Raw genomic sequence first — 15,000 nt, 5'->3', positions numbered from 1 at the left:
ATTATACAGTAGTTACATATTGATCATCGATTACATTATACAGTAGTTACATACTGATCATCGAATACATTATACAGAAGTCCCCCCACGACTTCCACGACCGTGATTCACAATTACAACCCCCGACACAGGTGCCAGGAAACTATACCCACTTCATCTTAACTAGGAACAATTCCCTGTGCTAATAACACGGGTCTAACTTATGGCCAATGACAAGACTACTGTGGCATACGACCTTAGAATAATTGTACAACACCTGTGTATATATATATATATATATATATATATATATATATATATATATATATATATATATATATATATGTGTGTGTGCGTGTGTGTGTATGTGTGTGTGTGTGATGATGTGATTATCACACGAAAGTGCACTTGGGAACTTATCGTGTTTCAATTTCCCCGTGGACTCATGGGAATATATATATATATATATATATATATATATATATATATATATATATATATATATATATATATATATATATATATATATACTACTTTTAACATGAGATATTCATGGAGGTTTATTTTCAAAGTTGACATCAAATCCTCGTTTTCACTCTGGTTCTCTTCACTCCCATCCATTTTCTCATCTTTGGAACCCGCCAGGAGGAGGGAAGACATTTCACACACAAAAATCTTTTCGAATCATAAGACGATATCCTGATATAAATGCTCCCCCCTCTCTCCCTCCTTCCTCCCTCCCTCCTTCCTCCCTCCTTCCTCCCTCCCGAGAGAGAGAGAGAGAGAGAGAGAGAGAGAGAGAGAGAGAGAGAGAGAGAGAGAGAGAGAGAGAGAGAGAAACGTTTATACTCCTTTTCTTGGCAGCGATTTCAAGCAGTTTCCCCAAAAACATTTACGTACGTGGCGATTTATCCTCTACGGAGAATTCCCCCGTGTAGCCGGTGCGTCTATTGTTGTTGCTTTCGATGTTACCTGGCGTGACCACACATTCTTGGCACTTCGTCCTCGTCGTCGTGGTGTTGGTGTGTGTACAAAGGTCATCAACCAGGCCTGGGCGATGGAGTCTCGCCAGGAGGCCATATTCCCTCCGCGAGCTTCGAGTGGGTGTGTGTGTGTGTGTGTTCCTTTGCCCCCCGCGCGCGCCCGCGCCCCCTCTCTCTCTCCGCTAATCTTATCACATTCCTCGCCCGTTTTCCTCTTCTGCTGCACTCACCTCTCTCTCGAGAGAGAGAAAGAAATATATTTCGTCTATATCACGTGTCGTGTTCCATGGTTGGATCCCTCACGTACGCCGCTGGGTTAGTGACACACATGGGTCTCCTCCCTAGTACACCCTATTGCAGTGGCCTAGTTTGTGCCCGTTTTCTATAGTCTTTCCCCCTACTCAAACCCATCTTGTTTTTTCGAAGGGTCACCACGACAACCACAGCAAGAAATACAAGGGCCACGACGACAAGGCCAAGTACTACAGCGACGCCCACAAGGGCAAGAAGGGCAAGAAAGGTCACCACTACGGCTCCAAGGGTCATTATAACAAAGGTCACAAGGACAAGGTAAGCAAGACCAGAGGTTTACACAAGGCGGTATACCCAGGGAAAGCTACAGTGTAAACCACATACGCACGATGTTATACCTAACCCCCCAAGGGTCTTTGATATACTCCCTGTGTTCTACGATATACTCCACTCCCACTGTGGTATACCAAACATACAGTGGTAGACATTCCATGTGCTAATGGGTAAGTTATCTTCTTCAAAAAATCAATAACTGAGGATAATGCAAAAAAGACCCATACACCTGTTAATTGTTCTCGTGTATACTACAACAGATGTAAATAACCTCATATCCTCATTAGTAAACCACTTTTCTCATGTATGATTAACGTACTTTTCTCATAAGCCATCTACTTTTGTCGTAAGTAAGTGACTCACTTTCGATATATATATGATTAACGTACTTTTTTCTTAAGCCATCTACTTTTGTAATAAGTAAGTGACTCACTTTTCATATATATATGATTAACGTACTTTTCTCCTAAGCCATCTACTTTTTCATAAGTAAGTGACCCACTTTTCATATATATATGATTAACGTACTTTTCTCCTAAGCCATCTACTTTATTTCATTATTGACCCACTGTTCTCTCGAGCGACGGGCCTATATTTCTCCTAAGTAACTACGTCACTTCCCTTTCTCACAAGACTCTCCCAGACAATGTATACAGATACTACTCCGAGCACAGGTGGCCAGCCAAGCCATCCATACAGCTGTGTGCAGGTGTTAGACACTACTAATCTCTTACCCTCCCCCACCACCACCACACCTGCTTGGTACGACAGGGGTACAAGAATGTGTACCACAAGGAGGAGTACCACCACACCAAGAAGTTCTACGACGACCACGACGACAAGAAGTACCACAGCAGCTACGACGACCACGACAGCTACTACAAGGGCCACAAGGGCAACGACCACAAGGGCGGACACTACAAGGTACGACCACCCAAAAATCAACAATTCATAGAAAAAAAAAAAGATATTCGAGTTTCAGTCAGAATCTCTTTACTTTATCTTTCCTCTCGTATTGACCTTCGCGTCTTCCAAGTAGCTGAAACATATCTATCATCTCGCTATCCTCAGCATCTGTCTAATGCTACCTTTATCTATCTGTGATAATATACTTTTCTCAGTCCCCCTCAAGTCACTCTCTTGTTCAAGTCAACAAAAGACACTCTGGCTTGTTGAGGAACCGTTTCTCGGGCACTCAAAACACTCTCACTGATTCTCCTCAAGAGAATGTTAAAGGCACCTATACATACAGCTCCGGATGCTTGCCCCCTCAACTCATATCTCACTGTCTATACATCTTTCTCTTTCTCTTCTCCGTAGCGGAACAGTAACAGTAGTGAGGGAGCGGACACCCCAGACTTCAGGAACGTGTCTGAGGGTCAACCCGACCCCCACGGGACTCCAGACGGAACTGGTGACCCAAAGGAAAGAGGGAATTCTGAGGGAAAGACCAGCCAGCAAGAGCTTCCCAACAGAGCCTTACCTATGGAGGCGGGTAGAGTCTTGGTCTCAGACGAGAGAGAACGGGTGGATCTAGACCTCAAATCAAAGAAAACGGGTGACAGACACCAGCGTCGCGACAAAAGCAAGAAGGCAAGGGGCAAAAAAAATTCTGCTCCAGACGAGAGAAGATTAGACAAGCATTCGGGTCAGCCTGATAAGGAAGGTGACGGTAGAAAAACTTCGGAAGTCAAGTCGAAGAGAAAACGGGATTACGAAACACGTCAGAGGGAAAACAGAAAGAACACCCAACAGAACCAAAGGACAACAAAAACAAGAAACAGAAGAGAAAACAGAAAGAACATCCAACAGAACCAAAGGACAACGAAAAACAAGAAACAGAAGAGAAAACAGAAAGAACACCCAACAGGACCAAAGGACAAGAAAAACAAGAAACAGAACAGAAAACAGAAAGAACACCCAACAGAACCAAAGGACAACGAAAACAAGAAACAGAAGAGAAAACAGAGAGAACAAAAAGAATATGAACGTCTCCAGGGACAAGAATCGGAAACACAATGAAAAAGTCAAGACAACAAACATTCGGGATGAGAAGAATCAGTCAAAAACAAGGAATAAAAAGGAGAAAATTGAAAAGAAACACAACAAACATATGAAGGCTAATAAAGACAGGAAACTGAAACACTCCGATGATGGACCGGGTAATATGACAGGGAAGAAGAGATACTCACGTGGGAACAAAAGCAATAGTAAAATGCAGAAACAAAAGACGTCTGGCCGCCACAGTGACGAGCAACTGAAATTATCCAAAACAAAATCCAGGAAAGGACAGAACAAAGAAACAAATGAGGACACAAAGAAGAAGAAGGAGAAGAATCTCAAGAATTTGAAGACGAGGGAACGTAATGACGTCCCACGAACACTCAAGGACTCGAAGAACGCTGGCGCGGTGAAGCACCACGAAGTGATGAACGAGCCAGATTCGTCTGGTTCGTTCGAGCAACCAAGACTCGCCCGTCGTCAGGAGAGGAGGAGGAGGAGGAGGAGCCAAGACACTAACAAGATGAGCCAGACGTGGCAGCTGCCTCATAATCCTGCCGTAGACATCTTCCGCCTGGATCGCAGGATCTGTATGCTGACGTACAGGATCTGTCTCGCCGCTGGCGAGCAAAAGATGATTCGAGACACAGCGAGGTTTATGAAACGCCGAAGCGGGAGACGAGACCCTGCGGCACCGAACCAGATGGAGACGCCGGACGACGAGGCTCCGGTAACACGACGACAGGCAGGTCGCGGGAGACAGCGACCACACGACAGGTCCTCCCTAGAGCCGGCCAGGGGAAGGAGGGTCAGAGAACTCCGACGCGGTAACCGCCAAGGTTCCACACACCATCGAGGTGAGGGAGGAGGCGCTACAAGAGCACGACGCACGGAGGGAAAGTCCCTCGGGAGCAAGAGAACGAAGGAACGCAACACCAAGATGGCCTCCAAACGTAATCGTCGGCAGCGCACGAAGGACTACGCCAGCAAAGATAGGAAATCAGAACCCAGAAAAACTCAGACGAAAGCAGAGCGGAAGGGAAAGAGAAGCAGAGGAGGAGGAGAAGCAGAGCGGAAGGGAAAGAGAAGCAGAGGAGGAGGAGAAGAGCCACCGCGCAGGAAATCTCCAAAAACTCGATCGAACATGGATCGCGATAAAATCACAAATGTTGGCAAAAACATTCACAAAAAGACTCAACAAAAGAAACAAAGGAGGAAAGGAGAGGCGGACTCCTGAGGTAAGTAGACCTCAAGGTGCCACAAGGTCTACCAAGCGAGAACGGACGAGTGACACGTCTCCAGCAGGTCGTGCTGGAGGAAGACCACAGAGGAAGGTCCTTAAAAATGGTCCTTCTCGGGAGATAAGGACTGGGGGAGACAAGGATCACAGGTCAAAGCCTGGGAAACATCAAGCAAAACATTCAGTCGTCGAGAAGAAAACAGAAACCGAAGCTACTTCGAGACCCAGAGGACACCAGACGCTGAAGCAGCACCGGTCGACGAGTCCACGTCTTGCCCAGGGTAGTGGTGGACGAGACTGGCAGTCGAGCGGAGGTCCAGTCCCGGACGACTGGTCCTCAAGGCGGAGCAGAAGCTAAATAATGTGTGGAGGCCAAGACGGATGTTATGGAGACAGAAGGTACGTGAGAGAGAGAGAGAGAGAGAGAGAGAGAGAGAGAGAGAGAGAGAGAGAGAGAGAGAGAGAGAGAGAGAGAGAGAGAGAGAGAGAGAGAGAAAGAGAGAGAGAGAAAGAGAGAGAGAGAGAGAGAGAGAGAGAGAGAGAGAGAGAGAGAGAGAGAGAGAGAGAGAGAGAGAGGTCACGAACTCGGATGAATATAAACACCTTACAACCTTACCTCGTCAAGGCACTCAACAGATCAAAAATCCTATCTAAATCAGCAAGCGAGAGAGACGGAAAGTAAGTGACCATAGTCGACGGCGGAGGATGTGGCACGAGGGTCAACGCAGTGCTATAGGGTAAGCCAGCAGGAGAGGGAGGGGGCAGCGCCGCGGGTTTCGCCAGAGTCTGGAAGGCAAGCGTCCCGGGGAAGACAGACGTCAACACAAGAGTCCCCAAGTTGGATAAAGCGTCAGATAAAGTCAAGAGCATTTACAGCGGAGGACGCGGGTGTCGAGAGGGATACAGGCGACAAGGGCGACAATGGCGTTCAAGCAGACCCAGTGGAAGATAAAGAATGAATAGAGAACACCTCAGACTCGAACGGATGGCAACAGCCGACACCAAAGCTCGGGGAAACATCTTGGCCAAACGAAAGACGTTGAGCCTCGGGAAAATAACGAGAAACGGATGAGAGAAAATGTTCTACGAAACCAAGACTACATAAACACACACGGACACGAGAAATCCTACGCGAAGCTCCAGGGAAATCAGTCAAATCCCCAGGACCGCCACACGGCTGCTGGCCTAGAGCAGGTCAACAATGGGTGAGAGTAAACGCCGATCACAATCCACGCCAAACACTCCACACGCCAGGGAGGCAGACCTCTTGACGGTGTACGGACACGACGAGAACCGAAGACTGTGTGTGTGTGTGTGTGTGTGTGTGTGTGTGTGTGTGTGTGTGTGTGTGTGTGTGTGTGTGTTCGCCCTCCTCCTCTACCACAGGTCATCAATGTCATCGGAAGCCCAGGATATCAGGGAAGTCGTACAACGCAGCCGACACATTTGGCAAAGAAGGAAGGCAGAGGGAGTGTGTGTGTGAAGGGGGGACTCTGACAGTACCTACACAACAGAGGAAGAAGAGAGAAGGAAGGATAAAGAAGAGAAAAAAAAACACTTTTTAACCTTCCCAGAAGCACTTACCACAATACATGAAGAGATCAGAAGCACTTACCACAATACATGAAGAGATCAAGAGAGAAATGGATAAAAATCAAAAACTAATACAAGAAGGAAATGAATAATACTTCCCTTTGTGCTGGTGGTTACAGGTTTAAACACCTTAACAATACCTGTCGATCACTGAGCCTTGAACAAGACCGAAGACAATCCACTGAAAATATGAAAGACACACTTCTCAACCGACCTCACACAACAGGAGCCACAGAGCTGGGAACGAGTCTGGTAACACACCAGCGAACATAATCGTCCCCGACTGTCTTCAGTCTGGTATGGGGACCTGGTGTCACTAGAGGGTCTTGTGGCGGATTCAGAGGGAAAGCATCTCCCAGTGTGTTGGTGGGTCATCCCTAGGGTCTCTGGCTGTCAGATTAACGACGAGACTCGTTTATCATCATTTATCTAACGTGGATCACTCAGGCCCTGCCATAGTTTTCACTCATCGTTTCTCGTCATCGTGGATGCAAAGATTCATCACTCAGCGTTACTCAGCCGTCCTTCTCTTGAAGTGTGAGTAAAAAAAAATTGTGTGCCGTCCTTATATACAGTGGCTCTCCTGCCTGCGAGAGGGAGGGTTCAGTCAGTCGAGCAGACCCCTGCAGATTTAAGGTATATCTCTATGACCACACTTACTTGTGTGACTCTGTGAGAGGAAGGGCTCATGTGCTCGTGTACTGACCCCTCCCAATACCCCCGGCTAACTTAAAGAATATCCCGTCCCCTAACTTGCTCGCTCAAGGAATATCCCGTCCCCTAACTTGCTGGCTCAAGGAATATCCCGTCCCCTAACCTGCTCACTCAAGGAATATCTCGTCCCCTAACTTGCTGGCTCAAGGAATATCCCGTCCCCTAACCTGCTCACTCAAGGAATATCCCGTCCCCTAACTTGCTCACTCAAGGAATATCTCGTCCCCTAACCTGCTCACTCAAGGAATATCTCGTCCCCTAACCTTGCAGCAACCTCTGAAGCAGCAGGCTACCGACAGCAGCTGCTCAGGGTGGTGCTACCGCCCTGACAGAGGAGCGTTAATGTGGTGCCCGGAACCATCTTCCACCTTCCATGTTAGGATTTCTGGTCTTACCTTCTGTCTTATCAAAACGGGACTACCGGGTTTATCAAAACGGGACTACCGGGCTAGTCCTGCCATCTTCTTACAAGCATCATACACCCCACTCAAACCTCACGTATTGTCTTCACACAATTTCTCGTGCCATGTCCTGCCTGCACAACCGCTGTAAATGTAATCACGACACCCCAAGAAACCCATGGCCCCATAGTCCCCGTCAGGATGGGGCGCTAAGAATCCCCGGGTTTCCCGCCTGACTCTACTGCCAATGAGAGGGAGGGCTCCGGCATCAGTGGCACAGGCCCCTCCCACGACACCGTTCCCACTCTGATAGACCGGCCTCTTTCTATTCACTATACCAACATTCGTGGTCTCTCCAGTAACCTCTCCTCAGTGGAACACGACATGTGTAGTACCTTTCTTAATCTCTTACTAATTTCTATGACCACAATCGTCTGATGATGTTCTCAGTAGCCACTTCCTCCAACCATAATCTCCACCACTCACCATTCCGGTTCAGCGGGGGTGCCTGTGCTTACTCCAACATCAACAAACGTTGGCAAGCCTCGATAACGCTGAGTCCCCAAACTATGATGTTATCCAGCTCAAGGTTTGTCTCGTCTTCAAACCTCCACGTTTTTTCCCTTTTTCGCCAACTTCTCCCCTAATTCTGCACATCTTATATCTTTCTTCGACTACTTAAACTCCTACCATGAGGCCGTGACATCCTCTTACCAGCAAGCCGAGATCCTCTACCTCGGAGAATTCCACATTCACCATAGGGAATGGTTGAATTCCTCCCATACGGATGGTCGAGGGACTGAAACCCCCTGACGTTCCTCATTCTCAATGATCTAGAGCAAATTATCTCCCACCCTACCCATATTCCTGACCGCTGTGACCACTCGCATAGCATTCTAGATCTTAGTTACACCTCTAATTCTTCGTGCTGTAGTTGCATGATCCCACCCTCAATTGGTTCATCTGATCATTCCTAGAAATGTATCTATTTTAGCGGCACCTTCCCCTCCAGCAGCTTTAACGAAACGTAAATATTGGCACCTCAAAATAGCCGAGTGAACTTCCAGTAATTCTTATTTTGACTTTCCTTGGTTGCATTACTCTGTCTCTTGTGTGGTCATGCTTCTGTCTCCGCCAAACGCATAGCACAGGTCATACTCGAGGGAATGGAAGCATTTATCCCCTCTTCCTCCAAGACGACCTCTTCCAATCCATGGTTCACCCGTTTCTGTTCTGAGGCCATTTAGGCAAGAAATCAGGCATATCGGGCTTGGAAAAAACTCTCCTTCCTCTGGTTCCCATTCAATGTTTATCACTGCCCGTAATAATCGCAAGCATGTTATCCGTGAGGCAGAGCGTTCCTTTAGTCAAAGGGGGTGCGATGATCTCTACCTTTCCTTTACTTTTCCGTTCTGACGGTACTATAGCTGTCTCTCCTACAGACAAAGCAACTCTCGTCGGTCCTCTTTCCTCTCTAACTCCACCTTGGATGACTCTTAACATTCCTTCATCCCCTGATGCTCCTCAAACTAATCCTATGCCCCTTCCCGTAATCTCTTTTAAACTGTCCCGAAAACCGCTTCTCTCTCTCTGGACACAAGCAAGGCTTGTGGTCCTGATGGCATGCATCCCCGTGTACTGAAAGAGTGTGCCTCTGTTTTGGTCCTGATGGCATCCATCCCCGTGTACTGAAAGTCTGTGCCTCTGTTTAAAAGCAAAACATTTGCTTCTTCTTTGAGGCATGCGTGACCGTCCTGGCTCCTCTAAATATCGTCCTGTGGCTTTGACATCAACAATTTCCAAATTCTTTGAATACCGACCTCTCCCAACTCCCATATTCTCAGACACCTTGAATATGGCCACGACGACCACAAGGCTATGGCCACGACGACCACAAGGCTATGGCCACGACGACCACAAGGCTATGGCCACGACGACCACAAGGGCTATGGCCACCACGACGACCACAAGGCTATGGCCACGACGACCACAAGGGCTATGGCCACCACGACGACCACAAGGGCTATGGCCACGACGACCACAAGGGCTATGGCCACCACGACGACCACAAGGGCTATGGCCACCACGACCACAAGGGCTATGGCCACCACGACGACCACAAGGCTATGGCCACGACGACCACAAGGGCTATGGCCACGACGACCACAAGGCTATGGCCACGACGACCACAAGGCTATGGCCACGACGACCACAAGGCTATGGCCACGACGACCACAAGGCTATGGCCACGACGACCACAAGGCTATGGCCACGACGACCACAAGGCTATGGCCACGACGACCACAAGGGATATGGCCACGACGACCACAAGGGCTATGGCCACCACGACGACCACAAGGCTATGGCCACGACGACCACAAGGCTATGGCCACGACGACCACAAGGGCTATGGCCACGACGACCACAAGGCTATGGCCACGACGACCACAAGGCTATGGCCACGACGACCACAAGGCTATGGCCACGACGACCACAAGGGCTATGGCCACCACGACGACCACAAGGGCTATGGCCACCACGACCACAAGGGCTATGGCCACCACGACGACCACAAGGCTATGGCCACGACGACCACAAGGCTATGGCCACGACGACCACAAGGCTATGGCCACGACGACCACAAGGCTATGGCCACGACGACCACAAGGCTATGGCCACGACGACCACAAGGGCTATGGCCACCACGACGACCACAAGGGCTATGGCCACCACGACCACAAGGGCTATGGCCACCACGACCACAAGGGCTATGGCCACGACGACCACAAGGGATATGGCCACGACGACCACAAGGGATATGGCCACGACGACCACAAGGCTATGGCCACGACGACCACAAGGCTATGGCCACGACGACCACAAGGCTATGGCCACGACGACCACAAGGGCTATGGCCACCACGACGACCACAAGGCTATGGCCACGACGACCACAAGGCTATGGCCACGACGACCACAAGGCTATGGCCACGACGACCACAAGGCTATGGCCACGACGACCACAAGGGCTATGGCACGACGACCACAAGGCTATGGCCACGACGACCACAAGGGCTATGGCCACCACGACGACCACAAGGCTATGGCCACGACGACCACAAGGGCTATGGCACGACGACCACAAGGGATATGGCCACGACGACCACAAGGCTATGGCCACGACGACCACAAGGGCTATGGCCACCACGACGACCACAAGGCTATGGCCACGACGACCACAAGGGATATGGCCACGACGACCACAAGGGCTATGGCCACCACGACGACCACAAGGGCTATGGCCACCACGACGACCACAAGGGCTATGGCACGACGACCACAAGGGCTATGGCCACGACGACCACAAGGCTATGGCCACGACGACCACAAGGCTATGGCCACGACGACCACAAGGGCTATGGCACGACGACCACAAGGGCTATGGCCACGACGACCACAAGGCTATGGCCACGACGACCACAAGGCTATGGCCACGACGACCACAAGGCTATGGCCACGACGACCACAAGGGCTATGGCCACCACGACGACCACAAGGCTATGGCCACGACGACCACAAGGCTATGGCCACGACGACCACAAGGGCTATGGCCACCACGACCACAAGGGCTATGGCCACCACGACCACAAGGGCTATGGCCACGACGACCACAAGGGCTATGGCCACCACGACGACCACAAGGCTATGGCCACGACGACCACAAGGGCTATGGCCACCACGACGACCACAAGGCTATGGCCACGACGACCACAAGGCTATGGCCACGACGACCACAAGGCTATGGCCACGACGACCACAAGGGCTATGGCCACCACGACGACCACAAGGCTATGGCCACGACGACCACAAGGCTATGGCCACGACGACCACAAGGCTATGGCCACGACGACCACAAGGGCTATGGCCACCACGACGACCACAAGGGCTATGGCACGACGACCACAAGGCTATGGCCACGACGACCACAAGGCTATGGCCACGACGACCACAAGGCTATGGCCACGACGACCACAAGGGCTATGGCCACCACGACCACAAGGGCTATGGCCACCACGACGACCACAAGGGCTATGGCACGACGACCACAAGGGCTATGGCCACCACGACGACCACAAGGCTATGGCCACGACGACCACAAGGCTATGGCCACGACGACCACAAGGGCTATGGCCACCACGACCACAAGGGCTATGGCACGACGACCACAAGGGCTATGGCCACCACGACGACCACAAGGGCTATGGCCACCACGACGACCACAAGGCTATGGCCACGACGACCACAAGGGCTATGGCCACCACGACGACCACAAGGCTATGGCCACGACGACCACAAGGCTATGGCCACGACGACCACAAGGGCTATGGCCACGACGACCACAAGGGCTATGGCCACCACGACGACCACAAGGCTATGGCCACGACGACCACAAGGGCTATGGCCACGACGACCACAAGGCTATGGCCACGACGACCACAAGGCTATGGCCACGACGACCACAAGGCTATGGCCACGACGACCACAAGGCTATGGCCACGACGACCACAAGGCTATGGCCACGACGACCACAAGGGATATGGCCACGACGACCACAAGGCTATGGCCACGACGACCACAAGGCTATGGCCACGACGACCACAAGGGCTATGGCACGACGACCACAAGGCTATGGCCACGACGACCACAAGGCTATGGCCACGACGACCACAAGGCTATGGCCACGACGACCACAAGGCTATGGCCACGACGACCACAAGGCTATGGCCACGACGACCACAAGGGATATGGCCACGACGACCACAAGGCTATGGCCACGACGACCACAAGGGCTATGGCACGACGACCACAAGGGATATGGCCACGACGACCACAAGGCTATGGCCACGACGACCACAAGGCTATGGCCACGACGACCACAAGGGATATGGCCACGACGACCACAAGGGATATGGCCACGACGACCACAAGGCTATGGCCACGACGACCACAAGGGATATGGCCACGACGACCACAAGGCTATGGCCACGACGACCACAAGGCTATGGCCACGACGACCACAAGGCTATGGCCACGACGACCACAAGGGATATGGCCACGACGACCACAAGGCTATGGCCACGACGACCACAAGGCTATGGCCACGACGACCACAAGGGATATGGCCACGACGACCACAAGGCTATGGCCACGACGACCACAAGGCTATGGCCACGACGACCACAAGGGATATGGCCACGACGACCACAAGGCTATGGCCACGACGACCACAAGGGATATGGCCACGACGACCACAAGGGCTATGGCCACGACGACCACAAGGCTATGGCCACGACGACCACAAGGGCTATGGCACGACGACCACAAGGGATATGGCCACGACGACCACAAGGGCTATGGCACGACGACCACAAGGCTATGGCCACGACGACCACAAGGCTATGGCCACGACGACCACAAGGCTATGGCCACGACGACCACAAGGCTATGGCCACGACGACCACAAGGGCTATGGCCACGACGACCACAAGGCTATGGCCACGACGACCACAAGGGCTATGGCCACCACGACGACCACAAGGGCTATGGCCACCACGACCACAAGGGCTATGGCCACCACGACGACCACAAGGCTATGGCCACGACGACCACAAGGGCTATGGCCACCACGACCACAAGGGCTATGGCCACCACGACCACAAGGGCTATGGCCACCACGACGACCACAAGGCTATGGCCACGACGACCACAAGGGCTATGGCCACCACGACCACAAGGGCTATGGCCACGACGACCACAAGGCTATGGCCACGACGACCACAAGGGCTATGGCCACCACGACGACCACAAGGCTATGGCCACGACGACCACAAGGCTATGGCCACGACGACCACAAGGGCTATGGCCACCACGACCACAAGGGCTATGGCCACCACGACGACCACAAGGCTATGGCCACGACGACCACAAGGCTATGGCCACGACGACCACAAGGGCTATGGCCACCACGACCACAAGGGCTATGGCCACCACGACGACCACAAGGCTATGGCCACGACGACCACAAGGCTATGGCCACGACGACCACAAGGGCTATGGCCACCACGACGACCACAAGGCTATGGCCACGACGACCACAAGGGCTATGGCCACCACGACCACAAGGGCTATGGCCACGACGACCACAAGGGCTATGGCACGACGACCACAAGGGCTATGGCCACCACGACGACCACAAGGCTATGGCCACGACGACCACAAGGGCTATGGCACGACGACCACAAGGCTATGGCCACGACGACCACAAGGGCTATGGCACGACGACCACAAGGGATATGGCCACGACGACCACAAGGGCTATGGCACGACGACCACAAGGGATATGGCCACGACGACCACAAGGCTATGGCCACGACGACCACAAGGGATATGGCCACGACGACCACAAGGGATATGGCCACGACGACCACAAGGGATATGGCCACGACGACCACAAGGGATATGGCCACGACGACCACAAGGGCTATGGCCACGACGACCACAAGGCTATGGCCACGACGACCACAAGGGATATGGCCACGACGACCACAAGGCTATGGCCACGACGACCACAAGGGCTATGGCCACCACGACGACCACAAGGCTATGGCCACGACGACCACAAGGCTATGGCCACGACGACCACAAGGGATATGGCCACGACGACCACAAGGCTATGGCCACGACGACCACAAGGCTATGGCCACGACGACCACAAGGGCTATGGCCACCACGACCACAAGGGCTATGGCCACCACGACGACCACAAGGCTATGGCCACGACGACCACAAGGCTATGGCCACGACGACCACAAGGCTATGGCCACGACGACCACAAGGCTATGGCCACGACGACCACAAGGCTATGGCCACGACGACCACAAGGCTATGGCCACGACGACCACAAGGCTATGGCCACGACGACCACAAGGCTATGGCCACGACGACCACAAGGCTATGGCCACGACGACCACAAGGCTATGGCCACGACGACCACAAGGCTATGGCCACGACGACCACAAGGCTATGGCCACGACGACCACAAGGGCTATGGCCACGACGACCACAAGGCTATGGCCACGACGACCACAAGGCTATGGCCACGACGACCACAAGGCTATGGCCACGACGACCACAAGGCTATGGCCACGACGACCACAAGGCTATGGCCACGACGACCACAAGGCTATGGCCACGACGACCACAAGGGCTATGGCCACCACGACGACCACAAGGCTATGGCCACGACGACCACAAGGCTATGGCCACGACGACCACAAGGGCTATGGCCACCACGACGACCACAAGGGCTATGGCCACCACGACGACCACAAGGCTATGGCCACGACGACCACAAGGGATATGGCCACGACGACCACAAGGCTATGGCCACGACGACCACAAGGCTATGGCCACGACGACCACAAGGGCTATGGCACGACGACCAC

The 15,000-nt window shown here is 52.6% G+C and overlaps 2 protein-coding genes across 3 annotated transcripts in view; both read left to right on the top strand.

Annotated features, from left to right (window-relative positions):
* LOC139766188 (uncharacterized) overlaps window positions 1–3,630 on the top strand; it is an 11,757-nt gene extending 8,127 nt beyond the window's left edge. The window contains exons 4-6 of the mRNA XM_071694459.1: window positions 1,389–1,532; window positions 2,319–2,471; window positions 2,868–3,630. Coding sequence (XP_071550560.1) covers window positions 1,389–1,532; window positions 2,319–2,471; window positions 2,868–3,569 — 999 coding nt within the window. The 3' untranslated portion in view covers window positions 3,570–3,630. The remainder of the gene's footprint in view (window positions 1–1,388; window positions 1,533–2,318; window positions 2,472–2,867) is intronic.
* Window positions 3,631–5,047: 1,417 nt separating this feature from the next.
* LOC139766219 (uncharacterized) overlaps window positions 5,048–15,000 on the top strand; it is a 22,473-nt gene continuing 12,520 nt past the window's right edge. The window contains exon 1 of one of the 2 annotated variants that reach the window (XM_071694534.1): window positions 5,048–5,187. In XM_071694534.1, the coding sequence (XP_071550635.1) occupies window positions 5,170–5,187 (18 nt within the window). In that variant the 5' untranslated portion in view covers window positions 5,048–5,169. Of the gene's footprint in view, window positions 5,188–6,781; window positions 6,919–15,000 lie in introns of those variants that run through there. The other variant, XM_071694533.1, reaches the window with a different exon arrangement.

The sequence above is a fragment of the Panulirus ornatus genome, chromosome 57 (genome assembly GCF_036320965.1).
Source record: "Panulirus ornatus isolate Po-2019 chromosome 57, ASM3632096v1, whole genome shotgun sequence".
Lineage (NCBI taxonomy): Eukaryota > Metazoa > Arthropoda > Malacostraca > Decapoda > Palinuridae > Panulirus > Panulirus ornatus.
Note: the sequence above shows the minus strand (reverse complement) of the source record. Positions and strands in the feature narration are given on the sequence as shown.